The sequence below is a fragment of the Scylla paramamosain genome, chromosome 32 (assembly GCF_035594125.1).
Source record: "Scylla paramamosain isolate STU-SP2022 chromosome 32, ASM3559412v1, whole genome shotgun sequence".
Taxonomy (NCBI): domain Eukaryota; kingdom Metazoa; phylum Arthropoda; class Malacostraca; order Decapoda; family Portunidae; genus Scylla; species Scylla paramamosain.
In genome coordinates, this window is record NC_087182.1 from 6,415,624 (window position 1) to 6,434,149 (window position 18,526).

General features: G+C 48.3%; 1 protein-coding gene across 7 annotated transcripts in view; it reads left to right on the plus strand.

Moving 5' to 3' along the window:
- Positions 1-18,526, plus strand: part of LOC135089148 (klarsicht protein-like) — a 321,886-nt gene that overhangs the window by 259,476 nt on the left and 43,884 nt on the right. For all 7 annotated transcript variants that reach the window (XM_063984433.1, XM_063984434.1, XM_063984436.1 and 4 more), the window contains one exon: positions 17,788-18,003. In XM_063984433.1, the coding sequence (XP_063840503.1) occupies positions 17,788-18,003 (216 nt within the window). The remainder of the gene's footprint in view (positions 1-17,787; positions 18,004-18,526) is intronic.

Consider the following 18,526-nt stretch of genomic DNA (forward strand, 5'->3'; position numbering starts at 1 on the left):
ACAAAGAGGGAAGTGAGAGTAACCCAGAGAGGACAGACGAGAGTGAGTACATTGTGTTATCCCGAGGAGTGGAAGTAAAGCAATACTCGTAATACTCCACGTAGTTGATCCTGCATGTACTTGAGGCTTCGGGAAGAGACATTGAGTGCCACAGCAAGTCACGTGGCCGCGGTGCTCGTGGTCTGAGAGGGAAGGGAGAGGATGACTAGGAGCAGGAAAGGAAAGGGAGGTGGGTGTCCACGTGGTCGGCGGGCAAGGATCTGCCTCCTTCACTTCCCCGTCACTCTCACCCAGTCCTCTTCCCTCCACTCATCCTCATTTCTCTTATATTCTTATTTTTTTGAAAGTTTCACTATTGAATACCGAGTTACTTTCACCCTTACCCGTTTGGTACTTAATAGAATGCAGTTTCACGCTCAGAGCTGTTTACGTCTGCGTGGCGATCAGTGCGTGTGGCGAGTACTGGCAACACTGTGTAATCTAGCACCCGTGAGTTGCTCGTTCCCAGCATATGAGTCACCCGAGGCGCTCTGAAGCTGACCCTTACCGAGCAGCATCCGTTTTACTGTTTCTTCCCTCTCTTTTTCAAATTCCCTTTGCACTTTCCCCTTGAAGGTTGGAGAGTTACGTGAGAGTATTGTCAGTGTTCCCTCAAGTGTGCGGTGATTTGTGTGTGCTGGTGACGTCACGGCTGTGTACGGTGCGTGGTGGGCGGGACAGCGGCGCGGTGCATTGCTGTTCGTTGGCCAGTTTTGAAGTCTGACGACCGTTCACTGGGACAGGTCTTCCCGCGCTTTCCCTTCCCAAGGTGGTGTCTGGCTGGTCTTTGTGGACGCCCCGCCGCGCCGCACCGAGGGTCCTCACTTCACTCCTCACCATCACTCCCACGCTGGTCGAGAAGGATTCATGTTTATCACTGCCTCTCCTTTGCTTGCACCTCACACGCTTGTAATGCACCGCCCCCCGCTGCCTGACAGGACTGCATCGCTCAGGGAATCACTTTTCTGTCCACTGTGGGTCGAGTCTCGGTGTGGGCGGCTGGCAAACAGGAACAAGTTAGGGTGTTTTGATAGCCTTCCACGCACTCCCCACGCCCACACACGTTAGCGGGGGGGTCGCGGAGGTGGTGCGTTTAACGGTGTGTGCTAATATCAATGCAGATTGGGATTGTGAGGGTCGCGTGGCTGTCAGTTTAGTGTCGGGGCGAGCAGGGTGGAGTAAGGGGAGGCTGTGATGTACAGATAAACGGCTGTGTGGGGCAGGCAGGGGCTAAGTGGCCCTCTGTGTACACATGTGATGGGGAGGCGTCGTCTTTGCCCTGCGGTTGTTCAAGGGAGGGTGGCAGAGGGGGAGTATGGGAGAAGAGCGGATGGGCAAGAGTGGTAGGAGGGGAAGAGAGGAAGAGGATCCTTTGGGTGAAGCGGAGAGAACACTTGGCATGTGGAAGAAAGTTAAGAAGTGCCGGGCGTGAGTCAGGGCGTGAGGGATGAGATGGTGGTGTAAGTCAGCTAGTGTTAAGAGGTTTAAAGCGAGGAGTTGATGGTGGATGTTTACAAGGCAGTCCATCCACCACTCAGCAGGAGGCGACAGGAATGCTGGCGAGGGGCGTGACCTGTGGGGTCCTCCGAGGGGCAGGAGTGGGGGAGGAAAGCTAGTAATAAAGGGAGGGACACGAGCCTGAGGGAAAAGGGAAATGTTAGCCAGTAAAACCTTTCGGAAAATGGAACACTTGTGCCTGCCTGTCTTGTCAGTGTGTTTGGTTAGGTGACGTCCTGCGACATATGGTGAGGGGGGCTTGTTCTCATCACTCCTGCCGCTGTTATCACGTCCATAATCAACACTGCTACTACCACCACCACCACCACCACCACCACCACCACCACCACCACTACTACTACTACTACTACTACTACTACTACTACTACTACTTTTTATTCTCTTATGGTACGAATGAGTTACTGGAAATGAAAAAAAAACTCTTACCACTTTCGTAATTGATCATAACATCTGAGAGAGAGAGAGAGAGAGAGAGAGAGAGAGAGAGAGAGAGAGAGAGAGAGAGAGAGAGAGAGAGAGAGAGAGAGAGAGACGGGCATACAGACAGACAAACAAGCTCATAAACTCATACGAAGAATTTATCTGGGCACAAAATATGAACTCTTAGGAATGTCGTATCAGTTTCCCTTTTCAGTTCCCGTATCAGTGTCCTTTTCTCATTGTTCCCTCCAGTGACTCGCCTCTTGCCTCTGCTGGTGTTGTGACCTCGGGGACTGTAAATAAAGGACACATGCAAGAGAAGGCGATGAGTGACCTTTTTCAGTAGATTCTATAAGCAAACACACGAGTCTAGGCCGGGGGAGGGTAAACATAGATGTCCTTGTTGGGGCGAGAGGTGAGTGGCGGGACGGGAAGGCTGAAAGGAAGGCAGGTCTCTCTCTCTCTCTCTCTCTCTCTCTCTCTCTCTCTCTCTCTCTCTCTCTCTCTCTCTCTCTCTCTCTCTCTCTCTCTCTCTCTTACGCCATCCTCTCTTGTCGCTTTTTTTTCTCATTCTCACTTAACTTACATCCTTTTATCATCCTCTCCTTATCCTCTCCTCTTCTTCCTTTTCCTCTTCCTCTTCCTCTATCTCATCTTTCCCTCCTCTTCCTCTGGTGTGTGCGTTGTTACTTATACGAGGTCCTTACTCTCAAGAAGTCTGGCCTTGACTACCTGTGTGTGTGTGTGTGTGTGTGTGTGTGTGTGTGTGTGTGTGTGTGTGTGTGTGTGTGTGTGTGTGTGTGTGTGTGTGTGTGTGTGTCTAGGGTGTGGCTACCTGGTTGGCCCTGTGCCTTCCTTGTGCTTGCTAGTAGTGCCAAAACATCACGTCAGAGAGCCATGTATACTCTCTCTCTCTCTCTCTCTCTCTCTCTCTCTCTCTCTCTCTCTCTCTCTCTCTCTCTCTCTCTCTCTCTCTCTCTCTCTCTCTCTCTCTCTCTCTTTTGGAAGCTTAATTTTCTGTACCAATCTGTATTTTTCCTTCTCGTGTGCAATGACAAGTACCCAATTTTAACTCCATGCCCTCCTTAAGAAGCTGCAGGTATGGGATGCCTCGCCTCGCCTCGCCCCAGCAGCCGCGTGACTGAAGGGGAATTATTTATCTCATTATAACCTCCCACGTCTTTCACTCGGAGAATTACACAGCAGCTTCTCTCACGTCTCTTATCGCTGCCATTTTTCATCCCACCCTCACTCTGTCGCTCCATCTTTCCACTCACGTCCCTCAGAAGTGGTGGAAGGGAGCAGCAGTGGCGTGGTGGGTGGGGTTCCCAGTACACTCACCCACTCAGTCATCCACTCCCTCGCCCACCCACTGTCATCACCCACCCGCTTGGCTTCTGCGTTCAGTTAAGGACCACAAATTACATACCTGGACAGGCTTAAGACGTGCTGTTATTCTCTCTCTCTCTCTCTCTCTCTCTCTCTCTCTCTCTCTCTCTCTCTCTCTCTCTCTCTCTCTCTCTCTCTCTCTCTCTCTCTCTCTCTCTCTCTCTCTCTCTCTCTCTCTCTCTCTCTCTCTCTCTCTCTCTCTCTCTCTCTCTCTCTCTCTCTCTCTCTCTCTCTCTCTCTCTCTCTCTCTCTCTCTCTCTCTCTCTCTCTCTCTCTCTCTCTCTCTCTCTCTCTCTCTCTCTCTCTCTCTCTCTCTCTCTCTCTCTCATCCTTCTGCGCCCTGGATCACGTCACGTCTGTCAAGCCTCCGTCAATTCTCGTCAGCGCGACACACTTTCCAGCATCACGTCTCGCTTCGTGGTCGCGGGATGCTGAGTCTCGCTGGTTTTCGCTACAGTCCTCCTCCTCTGCCGCCGCTGGGAATTCATTCTTTATTTTTTTTTGTGGATAAATGGAAGTAGTGAGACTAAATGAGGCGTTTTCGGGTCGAGAGATGCTGGGGGGCGCGTCTTGCTGGTTCTGGCTACACTGTTCATGCTCAGCCGTCTCTGGATTTACCGTAGATAAGAATTAAAAGCACACTGATTCTTACAAAACTAGCGGCATACGTAGATTAGATTCAGCATCACAAGTGGCACGGCGTGACTGGATATCGCAACACGAGAGAAAACGATCACGTACTAAAGGAATTGAAATGACACAAAGTTGATGTAATAAAACGAAGAATATCGCAACACGAGAGAAAATAATCGCGGACGAGTCACATGAATTAATGATGGGAAGAATTCTACTTTTTCGTTTTATCTCTCCCCCTCACGTTCATTAACAAGAAGCGTCCAGATATTGCAGCGCACGGAGGATCAGGTTGAGCGAGCGTTATTACAGGAGAGGTCAACAGGGACGAGGGACGAGGTGCGGAGGGACTCAGTGTTTATAGATTCACGAAGCGGCAATGTCACCTTTATTGCCCCCCGGTGCTGGTCTCATATTTCCCTGCGATAGTTCGGCGGGGAATTACGTTAGCGAGGTACCGGCGCTACTGTGGTAATGGGTCTGTAAATAGTTGAAACTGTGATGGGGTCGTGCAGTGTTCTCTACAAATGCGGTGCTATCACGTTACGGGCACGGACGGGAGAGTGCAAAAGTCGTCCCTTGAATTAATTGGGTGATAGATTCGTTTACTGATATTTTTTTTTACTAGGTTTGTTTTGATTCTTCTTGATGATTGTTGTTTTTGTTGGTGTTAGATAGTAGTAGTAGTAGTAGTAGTAGTAGTAGTAGTAGTAGTAGTAGTAATAGTAGTAGTAGTAGTAGTAGTAGTTGTGGTGCTATGACAGTATCAAAACAACACACCATCAGAACCTGGATAAGAAAAGACTGACTGTACGATGAAGTAAGTGCATTGAGGGAAGTCTCGGGGCGGCGTGAGGGCGTCGTGGCGTGTGGGGCGTGGGCTGGGTCGTGGGGGTCAGGGCCAGCCAATAAAGCTTCTCTCCTGCACAAGCACCGCGACTCAGGTTGATATTTCGCAGTATCTTACGCTTCACGTCGAGAATGTCAGCGCTCCTTGTGTCTCTCTAGTCTTTATTGGACCGCAGCCGACCTTCCTTCATAGAGAGAGAGAGAGAGAGAGAGAGAGAGAGAGAGAGAGAGAGAGAGAGAGAGAGAGAGAGAGAGAGAGAGAGAGAGAGAGAGAGAGAGAGAGACAACGTTCTCTCTCGACAGCGAATGACCTCTGTTCAAGTTATTGTCTCCCATTATGTCGTGAAGGGGGGACCAGTTTAGCTAACCCCCCTCCTTCCCTCCCTTTCCCTTCTCTCCCTCTCTCTCCCTACCTCCCGCATCCTCCCGCCTCTCCCCTCTTACTTCACTCAACCTTTCCCACTCACTCTCTTCCATTCTCTTCTGCATCTCATTCATCTCTCTTATGTCTCTCCCTCTCTTGAATCCAACCACTTAACCTGGCATTATTTTAAACACACACACACACACACAGAGAGAGAGAGAGAGAGAGAGAGAGAGAGAGAGAGAGAGAGAGAGAGAGAGAGAGAGAGAGAGAGAGAGAGAGAGAGAGAGAGTGAGTCACCAGTCACCAAGCACCAAAGACTGTCAATTTTACCCATATACTGCCAGACGAAGCCATACTTTCCCAGATCCTGTGTCTGAGTATTGGCTTGAAAAGGGAAGGTTTTAAGTCTGATTTAGCCTTTCCGTGGTGGGCGTGGCGCGAGGAGAACCCCGAACACTGCCTTAAATGACGGAGGTAATGTAGGTTCGAAGGGAGAGAAAGGTTATCAGAGGGAAGGGACGGGGAGGCGAGGCACGGGCGTGTTTATACCCACTTAGGTCTTGGAAGGAAGGGAAAAGGAGGGGCGGGAAGGAGGGAGGACACTGTCTAGGAAAGGAAGAAAGCTTTGTTCTGGTATCTCTCTCTCTCTCTCTCTCTCTCTCTCTCTCTCTCTCTCTCTCTCTCTCTCTCTCTCTCTCTCTCTCTCTCTCTCTCTCTCTCTCTCTCTCTCTCAGCTGGAATATATGTCTCTGCTTTTTTTGTGTTTTTGAGGCGTAAAAATAAGTGTAAGATATAGATCAGCGCCAGCAGGAAGTTTAGTCAGCAGTTGTTCGTTGTCAGGCCAGTGAATTATTAAGGAAGCATTTTTTAGTCAGTACGTATTGTTGCACTTGATCACTTTTGTATTTTATGTGTACTGTGTGATGTGACGCGTGATTTTAATGTACCGTTTTCTTTCTTCACAGGTGAGAGGCCGTGGGAAGGTGACAGCTGGGCGACAGGTAGGCTCAGGTGAACCGTGTTTGGGCAGATGGTAACCCGGAAAAAGATGTGCAGGATGATTTGTGGGGAAGGTTGTGTCTGCCTCTTTATCATTGTCTGTGTGGTGTTTTGTTGTCTCTTATCTTCAAGGATATTCATGGCGTGTGTTTGCCATCACTATCAACCACCGCAAGATTGAAGTTGTATGCAAGGAAAGGGGAGACAACGAGGACACATACTCGTAATCAATGGCGTCTCGTTTCTTACCAGGCATGGGTCACCAGTTTTATCAGCACAGATATTCTTATCATTTTATCATTTAATTCTAATAGTGTTTACTAATTAGTGGCTAGATATCAAGTTTGGATGCTCGTTATATTCACTATCGCTTGTTTGGCTTGCTGGCGCCCCAGGGATAAGTCTGTTCGAGGGAAGGAGAGAGGTGGTTCCTGTACACCTGTGGCGCCACGGGGTGTAGGGACAGTCACCCAGGGCAGGCTGTGAGGGTGTTTACCTGCCAGTGGTGAGTCACTTGGAATGGAAATGTAACACGGCTTTAGTTTAGTACTTTTTTTCCGCGAGATTTGTTTAGGAATGTGTGTTTGTTTCGAGCCAGAGGTGAAGTTGATAAAGGTGTGTAAGATTATGTAGAGAGAGAGAGAGAGAGAGAGAGAGAGAGAGAGAGAGAGAGAGAGAGAGAGAGAGAGAGAGAGAGAGAGAGAATATCCTCCAAAACACACACACACACACACACACACACACACACACACACACACACACACACACACACACACACACACACACACACACACACACACACACACACACACACACACACACACACATGAGCGGGAATCAATTGCGCGTAGACATTTGGTCATGCGTGGTGGCAGGGCGTGGTCACCCTGATGGTCATGGCACGGGAGGGGGCGTGTGGGGCGTGGGTGTGGCGAGAGTGGCACTGCCGAGGGCGTGGCGGCGCTGGGTGTGTCGTGGCGCCGGCGGGTCTTGTTTGCATTGCCTGGCTCTTAATTCTGAAACGCTGCTCGATATTCACATTTTTATGACTTAACTACTACCGGTAATTAAGTAATGTTCAGTAGTAAAGGGAGGGTGAAAGTGAAGTTTGGATTATCTATACCACCTTAACTTAGAGACCCACAAGCCACCAGCAGGTCTACTCACACCCAAGAGCTCCTAATCTTCAGTGGTGAAGGGAGGATAAGAGTGAATTGCGTTTAGTGAAAGGGACTAAGTTTGGTTTATCTATACCACCATATTTTAGACACCCATAAGCCACCGTCACGTCCACCCACACACAAGAGCTCCTAACGCCTAGTGGTAGAGGGAAAATAGGAGTGAATTGCGCTCACTGAATGGGTATGTGTGTGTGCAGAGAAGTGGGGTGAAGCGAGGAGAGGTGGTACAGTGTGAAGAGAAAAAGAGCGAAATCGAAGGAAAGTAGATTAAAGTTGGTGGGCGGTCCATCTTGCTTTATTAATGTGAATGGGAACAAACTTAACGCAGACCCATAAGGCACCACGTTACCTATACCCTAAGAGATCGTACCCAATGAAAAGAGGATAAGAGTGAATTTCTCTAAGTGAACATAGGAACGCAATAAAATAAGGGAAGCTGCAAGAAGCCATCAGGCCTTGAAAGGGAACAAGTCTTGATTATACCCATACATAGACCCATAGCCCATCAGCATACCCAAGAGTCCCCATACCCAAAACTCCCATACCAACCCATATTCAGGACCTCCCACGTCCACACAGACACACGCCCACGCCCTATCACCGGAAATTAATGGGTTGATTATAGCTCTCCACCCACGTCGTAAAAAGTAAAAGGCAGTTAGGCTGTAGTTACGAGTCATTAATGCCGGCCCAGGGAGGAGCTTGGGAAGTTTGCAGAGGGACGGACGCATCAGGGCCGCGTGTGACTGTTTACCTGAATGTGGGAATTATTTTAGTCTACCTGTCTGTGGGAATTGGTATCTAAGTCTTCCTGTATTTTTTTTATTTATTTACCTTTATTGTCAGGTATGCGTAGGAGGAGTTACGTGGAGTCTTTTTTTTTCACTTATTTCTCTCTCTCTCTCTCTCTCTTTGTCTATTTTGTTATGTTCTGGCCAAGGATAACTAAAAGACACCAAAAAAATGCAAATAAATAAAAAAAAAATGCCGGCTGAAAATCCCATTCCCAAAAGAGAGTTGCTTAAAAAGAATACACAAAATTACGATAAGTGTCTTGAAGCCTTGTATGTGTAAGTGTCGCTTTTGGCTTCAGTGTTTAGGACTTACCTGTGCAAACCTCACCTGCGAACAGAGGAATGTCATTATATTGGCCACGTGTTTCGGGTGTGAATGCATTTGATTTACGTTAGTCTCTCTCTCTCTCTCTCTCTCTCTCTCTCTCTCTCTCTCTCTCTCTCTCTCTCTCTCTCTCTCTCTCTCTCTCTCTCTCTCTCTCTCTCTCTCTCTCTCTCTCTCTCTCTCTCTCTCTCTCTCTCTCTCTCAAGTAACCCTAACTAATCTACGAGACTGGAAAACACGGGAAACTCGCTTGTCGTTCCTTTGTTTGCTCTCTGAGTTATTTCCTCTTTTGCCCAGATTTAGTGCCAGAGAGAGAGAGAGAGAGAGAGAGAGAGAGAGAGAGAGAGAGAGAGAGAGAGAGAGAGAGAGAGAGAGAGAGAGAGAGAGAGAGGCGGGGGTAGTATTCGAGGAAGCGTCTGTTGTGAGTTCATGCTTGTGAATAAGTTTTTGTGGCACGGTTTAAGAGGACATCCTTATACAGTGTCCGCACATCCTTCTGCCGCCACCGCGCCGCCTGAGCTGTGCCAGCGCTCGCTGCAACACGCAACGAACATTCACTGAAGACGTCAAATATTTTTTTATGACGAAGGAAAAATCGAGGAAAGGCGGCCCGTCTGTCGGCAGGGCCAGCAGCGGTAAGGCTGACCTGGCTTCACGGGTTGTGGCCACCTCCTCCACCAGCCAGGTGGTCAGGGTAAACCCCCACGAGCGCAGCCTCCTGATTGGTCCCAACGGCTGCACCCTGCGACGTCTGCTTGACACTCACAAGGTGCGGATGAGCCTGAGTCGCGGCGGCCGAGTCACCATCCGCGGCCACCAGGTGCGAGTGGCTCGCGCCGTGGCCCACATCGACACGCTGCTCCGTGCTCCTCGAGCCTCAGAGCATTACGGTCCTGCGCCATACAGCCTCGCCTCGCAGTATTTCCGGCAGGGACTAGGCGCCATCAGGAAGGAGCAGCACACCCCAGATCAGCCCCCCGCCCTGCATGTCAGGTTGACGGATTGCAGGGACATCTGGGCCAAACCTGAGGTCCTGCGAAGCCTCGGGAGACAAGTAGGGTTCGTCCTCCGTAGGATCTTTGACTATATGTGTCACCCGCACAAGTGAAGGCTGCTGCTGCTGCTGCTGCCTTCCTCAACCATGACTATGTTTTCTTTATTTCGTGGCGATATTTTCATAGTTGTTGAAGTAGCTATCTCCTTATTCCTTCTTTTTTTTTTTCAATAATGCACAAACGTTTCCTGGGAGTTAGAAGAGAAATATGAAAACGTGTTACTGAAGTAAATAAGGCAGGACATTATGAAAGAAGCGATTTTTTCCCTGGGGCTGGCGAGGAAGTGAGGCGGGCATGGGGCGTGAGTTTCCAGCTCACCTCCCGCCTCCTGGTGACCATCACGCTGCGCCGAGGCTGCAAACGTTGCCATGACGACTGGAAAATCTTTTGTTGCGCGTCAAGTCATCCTACCCTTCCCGGCCTGTCACCCGCGGCGGAAAACGGAGATTGAGATTGCCTCGAGACTCACAGTACCCAGAAATTGTCACGGTATGCTTCGCTGACGGCAGTCTTCTATCATGTTAAGGGGAGAAAACGAGACAATTGTACATTACTACATTCATCTTTTTTTTATTGCAAAGGAAAACTATCAATGATAAATGGTAAAGTTGCTTTCATATTCCTCATTTTATATTCTAGTAATACAGATTAATATATGGTTTTATCGATCTTAAACGCTGACTACACGTATTATATTATCTATGTGAACTGAAACCTCGAAAAAAATATCAAGAAAACGTCATTTGCACTGTTTTCCCCACCTTTCCTCAAGTTCGTGCAGAGACCCTTGATACTACGAGCGGCGGGAAGAGAGAAAAAATTATTCGACGTACACTACTGAATTTCCCGCTGCACTCACCTGGCACGTTACTCAGTTGGAGAGACAGGGATGGGATGGCAGTATACACGCGCTTGTTAACAGGAGAGAGGAAAGCGGTGTCGATACTAAACCAGTGCTGCGTATGAGTGTGTAACATAAACCGGTAGGCTGGATGCGTTGGGTCCGTGATATAACGCGTGGGTGTGGAGGCTGCGAGGTAAGGTAAGGGGGATGTGCCGCAGCAGCTGAAGCTATGCTAGTGTAACGAGAATCTCAAATCAACACAAGGCTCTAGATATTGCAAAGTTATGACGCCTCTCTCTCTCTCTCTCTCTCTCTCTCTCTCTCTCTCTCTCTCTCTCTCTCTCTCTCTCTCTCTCTCTCTCTCTCTCTCTCTCTCTCTCTCTCTCTCTCTCTCTCTCTCTCTCTCTCTCTCTCTCTCTCTCTCTCTCTCTCTCTCTCTCTCTCTCTCTCTCTCAGTACGTAGTTCTGATGTATTTAGTAAAAGTTGTCAGGTTTTTTATGCATATTGTGAACGTAAAAAAGTTCCATAACATCTACTCAAGTCTCTCTCTCTCTCTCTCTCTCTCTCTCTCTCTCTCTCTCTCTCTCTCTCTCTCTCTCTCTCTCTCTCTCTCTCTCTCTCTCTTATTCCAATGGCTTCGTATTCATTTCCAGATTCCGAAGCACCTGCGCACCACCCACTAGTCAATCCGTCACTCTAAACGTTCAATTGTGTTGTTGTGAAGCGTATGTAGCATATTGGCCTTTTATTAAATATTGCCTCGATATAGTTAGTAATTACAGATCATATATTTAGCAGATACACGGGCCAACTGGAATATTAGCTGTATATATTTCACTAATTGTAGGTGGGATGGGGACATTGATATGGTGCTGTGTGTGTGCGTGTGTGCGTGGATGGGTCAGTTGGCGGGTGGCTTTGTGAGAGGAGAGAGTGGAGAGAGAGAACAAGGGAGGAAAAGGGAGGAGAGGGAGGGAGAAAGCTTGAGTTGGACATAAGGGCGGTGATGGACACAAGAGAGGCCGTGGAGAGCCTTCCCTTGACCCTCCCTTGTCCTCTCCCATGGTCTGGATGCTTCACTCTCACATATTTTCCTCACATTTTACTCATATTTTCCTTACATTTTCTCCCATCACGTCCTTGCAAAGTCGTGTGAATTCTACCACGTGCAAAGGAACGTTCTCATGTTCTGCCGGTGTCAGTATTTCCATTACCTCGACTTCACTTCCCTGTCACATGTTCTCTTTGTTAATCTCTTCATATTGGTTCTCATCTCCCCCCCTCAACTCCCTCGTCTTTTCCTCACTGCATTCCCGGGTCCTCGCAACTCCCTCCTGCCTCTTCTCCCGCCGTTCCTCCCGTTCTCTCTCTCTCTCTCTCTCTCTCTCTCTCTCTCTCTCTCTCTCTCTCTCTCTCTCTCTCTCTCTCTCTCTCTCTCTCTCTCTCTCTCTCTCTCTCTCTCTCTGTCCGGGTAATGCGTGTGGTTGCAGCAGTGACTGGGATAATTGCTGTTCACCGGGGCGTGGAGAGAGTGGGAGGGAGAGAGGGAGAGGCCGAAATGAGAGGGGGAGCACCCACGCTTCCCTTCCCCCCTTCTTCCCCCTCTTTATCTCCATCTCGCCCCTTCCACTCCTATTATTATTATCATTGCTGGCCTGTCACATCAACGCCATAAAGGAGCAATGGCCGCAGGATCCCCCGGCACTTTGGGAGACGCTGACGATGAGTGTTACGAGTAGTGGTGTTCTCTTGGTGGTAGAGGAAATAGGGAAACATTAGGACCTTTTTGTCGTCTTCTTCTTCTTCTTCTTCTTCTTCTTCTTCTTCTTCTTCTTCTTCTTCTTCTTCTTCTTCTTCTTCTTCTTCTTCTTCTTCTTCTACTGATTCTTCTTCTTCTTCTTCTTCCTGTCTTGTAGGAAAGTATCAGATTGTTGACCGGGAGAAGGGAAGAAAAAAATTGCGTACTGTCAGATGAGAGAGAGAGAAATTGCGTCTTTTCTTTTATTCCATTCTTACGTCTCCTTCTTCTTCTTCTTCTTCTTCTTCTTCTTCTTCTTCTTCTTCTTCTTCTTCTTCTTCTTCTTCTTCTTCTTCTTCTTCTTCTTCTTCTTCTTCTTCTTCTTCTTCTTCTTCTTCTTCTTCTTCTTCTTCTTCTTCTTCTTCTTCATGTAGGAGGGGCACCGGCCAAAGGCAACAAAATTAAAAGAAAAAAAGGCCCACTGAGGTACCGGTCCACAAACAGAATCAGAAACCATAGTTAAGAATTGTAGGATAAGTGTCTTGAAACCTTTGCACCACCAACGCTAATAATGGTAATGGTAAGCAAAGCATGAGCCTTCTTTGGTACATCATTATCTTCGGCATGGATCGTATGAACATTTAGTAAGTTTTCGATGTTATGAATGACAAGAACCATTAAATTAGGCTCAGTCCGTCTATGGTCATCCTGCTATTGGGAACTGAAAGAAGTCACACAGTCCTTTGAAGAACGGCACTCACGCAAAGCTAATGGAAACACAATGTCACTCACACAAACCTGAAAAAAAAAACTAAGACACGCAAAAACTAACGGAAACCAAATATCACCCACACAAACCTGAAAAAAAAACCCAATGACACACGCAAACCTGAAAAACCCAACAACACACACCCAACTATAATAGAAAACGGAGCAGTGAATCTACTTAAGTGACCCAAAGATGACCGGGTGTGACTCGCAAATGTCCCCTCAACGGCCTCATCCACCCTTGATATGCTCCAACGACCCCGAACCTCCCATGTCCAACCAGATGTCTTCGTCAGGAGGGTTGCTGGCGAACAGGCGTGACGGGTGTGGGGGTCAGGATGGATAAGCCGACGGGAGAACTCGATCAGAGGGACGGAAGGTGAGGTGGGAGGAACCGGAGGGGGGATTAAAGGAAAGAGGGAGGAAATGTTAGTGGGAGAGCAGATGAGGAGCGAGGGAAGAAGGAAATGAGGAAGTGACGTAGGAGGAGGATGAGAAGAAGGAAGTAGTAACAAAAAAAAAAGCTTTGGAAATTAAGAAAGACGAACACTAGAGAAGATTAACTGTTAAAAGAAAATGGAGAAACTGAAATTAGAGAGAACAAATGAGAAGCGAAGATTTGAGGGAATAAGGAAATGAAAAAGTGACGTAGTAGGAGGAAGAGGAGGAGGAAAAAGAGCTCGGGAAACTGGAGAAAGGAAGAAGAGCTGGAAATGAGAGGGAAATGATGTGGCATAAGAGGAGGAGGAGGAGGAGGAGGAGGAAAAGAGACCCTAGAAACTGGAGAAGGGAAAGAGGACCAGAGAGAGAGAGAGAGAGAGAGAGAGAGAGAGAGAGAGAGAGAGAGAGAGAGAGAGAGAGAGAGAGAGAGAGAGAGAGAGAGAGCTGCGAATTCTTGACCGTGCCCAGTACAATAAAGGCAGCTGCTGGTCGCCACGGGGAAATACCACACAAATCACTGGGATACATATATACTGTAGCGACTGACTGACCATACAACCAGCCTGACACTTCTACTGATTCCATTTCCCCTGGCCACCGCAACGGCAAAGCGAGGCCATTTACTTGGTCGCAGCGGGAGGTAAATGGCTTGCGGATGTCTCAGAGGGGTGTGAACGAGTGTGTTTACGTATTTCAGTCATGAGTGAGGCGCCGCTCGCTCCAGTGCTCCCGTGATGAGCGGTGGAGCAGGGGGCTGATGTTGGTACTCGTTGCTGTCGGTGTGGTAGTCCTGCCGTGGCTCTTTCATCATGTGTCACTTTATAAAGGAATTACTTCTCGTGTTCTTGACTGCTTCGGGATCTCATCAGGACTGTTTTGAAAGATCTCAGATATTGGGTTAGGTGGTCTCTCTCTCTCTCTCTCTCTCTCTCTCTCTCTCTCTCTCTCTCTCTCTCTCTCTCTCTCTCTCTCTCTCCAGACTAGAGATACAGAATTCTTGTTAAATTATCAATAGAATCATAGAAACGTGAAAATTGTGAGAACGTCTTCTAGAGAGAGAGAGAGAGAGAGAGAGAGAGAGAGAGAGAGAGAGAGAGAGAGAGAGAGAGAGAGAGAGAGAGAGAGAGAGACTGACAGAAACAGAGACCGGACACGCCATAGGGATCTGCCGGACAGCGAGACCACCCTCACTCCATACCTGGTGGGAGGAATGCGAGAACACACCCGTACAAAGTAATACCCTCATTAGCCTCGCCTTCCATCACACCTAAACTGCTTGTCATCGCCAGGCAATTGTCGTAACAAGGACATCAGATCCGGTCCCGAAATTATTGCTTTTGAATGACGAACAAAAACTGAGACTTGAGAAATATCCGTGAAATTCCACATCACCCCTCCCCCTTTTTTTTTTCTCCCTCGAAGCTGGTCACGTGACTGGGGTTGACTGGCTTGTTATATAGTAGTGATAAGCGTCTGTATCATGACCCATTAGTCCCTCGTGTCAAGATAGCGGATTAAGTCATGGGAGGGATAAGGAAAGTGGGATTAGGTGGCGGTAGAGTATGGAGGGGGGATTAGATTAGGAATGGACTGACTGGCTGGGAGGACTCGTAATGCCTGCGGATCCATCTCTCAAATACATCTTCATAAAACTCTCTCCTTATTTCAAATATATTAAGTTTTGGATAATCCTTTTGGCTCACCTCTAGTAACTGACACCTTTAGTTGGCCGCCTTCATGCCTTTTTGTTGTCCTTGGCCAGAGCTCTTACATAGAAAACAAATAGAGGCAATGTTTTCATGATTCCAGTAATAGTTTAACAAAATCTACATCATAAGTAAGAAAAACACCCATATAAATCTGTCTAATAATCTCTATGTAAAATAAAACTAATGAGGGAGCAATACATTTAAGAGCCCAAGTCAAGAAGCAATGGTTTTGGTTCAGGTGGAATGGAATGCTTGGCTGGAAATAGATGGTTAGGTATTCATCTCGTAGTATTTCCGTGACGTGGGTACTTAGGACAGCGAGGGGGATGTATTGTAAAGGTGACCCTGGATGCCTCACAGGGGGCTTGTCCTAAGTGTTGCCTGAAGCTATGGCCAGGTAAAGGCAGGTGATTTTAAGGGTGTGGTTTAATTCAGTAGCTATTAGTATTCTCTCTCTCTCTCTCTCTCTCTCTCTCTCTCTCTCTCTCTCTCTCTCTCTCTCTCTCTCTCTCTCTCTCTCTCTCTCTCTCTCTCTCTCTCTCTCTCTCTCTCTCTCTCTCTCTCTCTCTCTCTCTCTCTCTCTCTCTCTCTCTCTCTCTCTCTCTCTCTCTCTCTCTCTCTCTCTCTCTCTCTCTCTCTCTCTGTCCTATTTTCCCAGTCACGTATCCTTGGTATCTAGCGCAGGGAAGATGTATCCTTGAGTGCCGAGGTTCCTTCCTGTAGGATTGCAGGAGGCTCCCAGGGACACTGAGCACCGTGGAAGTTGCTCATCATGGTCGCGTGTGTCTCTTCCCTCGCGTATCAAAGGCTTCGAAATTAATGCAAATTGATGCGCCCGAAAAAAAAATGCATTATACTTCCCTTTTGGGACTGAGAACACGGGAAGATTTTTTTTTTTTTTTTTTGTCATGTACGAAATATTTATTTATTTTTTTCTTATTTTTGGAAACTGAACGAGTCTTAAAAAGAAAACGAGGTGTCTGGATTAGTCTGGCGGGTGTTATATGAAGCGATAACATCAAAGCGATCACCGGGTCTGCTGCTGCCTTGGGGGACAGTGCGCCCTTTGTTGTATAGGCTCCATCACCACCCTTCACCCACTCCCTCCTCCCTCCAGTGTCGCCACCGTGGCCGCCCCTGATGGAAGATAAACACATTGACGGGACTAACAACACCCCTAATATCCGATCCTTTCTGCCACCGAGGCCTAAATCGCTTTTTAAAGAGGATTACTGCTCACTTTTTTCTCCGCATGCAGCCCCGACTCATTCATCCCCCAGGTCGCCACACCCCGCGCGTCGAGTCCCTGATGGATCCTCTGTGCTGGAAAATGAACTGCGATTAGACCCGTGCAGCTGCCGCGCCACGAATTTCTAAACTCTACAGTCACGCATAAGCTTAACGTTTTGGCGCGTCGAATTTTATAACGACGGAGAGGGAAAAGAGCCTCCGCCCATCTCGTCCTGGAGAAAGTAAGGTGTTTGAATTAAAGGAATGTACTCGTATTCTTTCCTACGTCTCGTGACAACTTCTGCCAGGCTTTACTTGGAGTTGCTACGGTTATCAAGGGTGTTATCACGTTTATATTGATAGTTTTGCAAGAACTCTGCATATCAGCGGATAAAAACACATGATAACCTAACTAATTATCTCTGTGGTCTTTGAAAACCTTCCTGATAAGAGAACGAGGCGCCAAGAATCCAGCCTTGGGTGAATTACTTGGCTGCTTGGCGTGTCGTGTCTGGAGTGCAAGAATCTGTTATTGAATTGCTTGCAGGCGACAGATGCTGAGTCGTGGAGATTAAGCCGCTAAGCTTCCTATTGATTCCACTGTGGGGTGCACTGTGGTGGTGGTGGTGGTGGTGGTGGTGGTGGTGGTGGAAAGGTGACCTCTTCCTGTAATCGAGACTGAAGCTGATGTCACCAGTCGCTAGCTTTGCATCATTGTGGCTGATATTGACTCTCTCTCTCTCTCTCTCTCTCTCTCTCTCTCTCTCTCTCTCTCTCTCTCTCTCTCTCTCTCTCTCTCTCTCTCTCTCTCTCTCTCTCTCTCTCTCTCTCTCTCTCTCTCTCTCTCTCTCTCTCTCTCTCTCTCTCTCTCTCTCTTCGGTCGCTCGCTCTAATCGCTTATCAGTGTAAACAGCAGCACGCAGATCAATCAAGTGTGATTGAGGCGAAGTCCATATTACACTGAGCTCCGCCAATAGGGATCCATAAAGCGAGGCGCCTCACAGCAAACAGGAGCAATTAACGCTGTCATGTTCACACACCTGATGCCGGTGCGGCTGTTAAAGGGATCAGGTGGGACGAATAGCGACGCTTATTACAGATTATTAAAAAGAGGAGAGCAATTATTGAGAGGGTTTTGCGTTGATATTGATTTTTCGAGGCAGTTGATTGGTGTGTGTGTGTGTGTGTGTGTGTGTGTGTGTGTGTGTGTGTGTGTGTGTGTGTGTGTGTGTGTGTGTGTGTGTGTGTGTGTGTGTGTGTGTGTGTGTGTGTGTGTGTGTGTGTGTGTGTTTAGGGAGTTGATGGTGCAATCTATAAACTATCTAATCAGCTGGTTTTAAGTATAATACATATACGTACATACACCAACGCTGCCATTTTTCACTCTACAAATGCTAATCTTATCTTGCACTGTCGCGAAAAAAAAAAAAATCTATTCTCCCTTGGTGAAGTCTGGGAGCAGTGTGTGACTTTCCTCTCCTCGGCAGGAACCTCAGAGCACGTCGGGCAGCGAGTCTGAGGATGAGCCGGTAAGCAAACTCCGCCGACTGTCCACCTCTTCGGCTTCCTGCGGCTCAACCTCTGGGTCCTCCTGCCCTCCCTCGCCGCGCCCTGCCGCCCGCCACTATACTCGCCGCGCCAGGACGCTGCGCTGGTCCGCTGCCGACGACTCCAGCCTCTCGGAAGCTGGCTCCTACATTGAGGTGAGTCTTGAGCCCCAAGGAGGTGTGTTCTCGCTGGTTATTGTGTCTGAAGTTTGAAAAGTTTGCTAAGCTTCATCTGTGGGGTTAGGTGTATACACCACACGTTGCCACACGCTCAGTATTGCCTGTGTTCAGATAAGATGGTGATGCTTGTCCTCCCTGCACCGTCCCTTTGGCCTGTACTGGCTGGGAGAGTCAGGGCGCAGGGGAGTGGTGGGAGTGGTGCCAGGCCTAGTTGTGGCTGGCACTCGTCTGGGTTTGCATTGGGTTGGCACTGAGCTGTGTTTACTTGGTCCAACATATGGTCGTTTTTTTTTATTTATTTTTCTTATAGCTTCCTTTCACCTACTGCACCTGACCGCCGCCTCCTGTGCACTCCCCCCACACTGCTTGGCTGACTCGCCTCACTTTCACTTTCCTCACGTTGGTGGATTTGAGTCCTGGAAGCTTTAAGTGTCAACTGCTTCAGCGTTTTGAGCTATTCCCGGCTGACCAGTGACTGCTCTCTCTCTCTCTCTCTCTC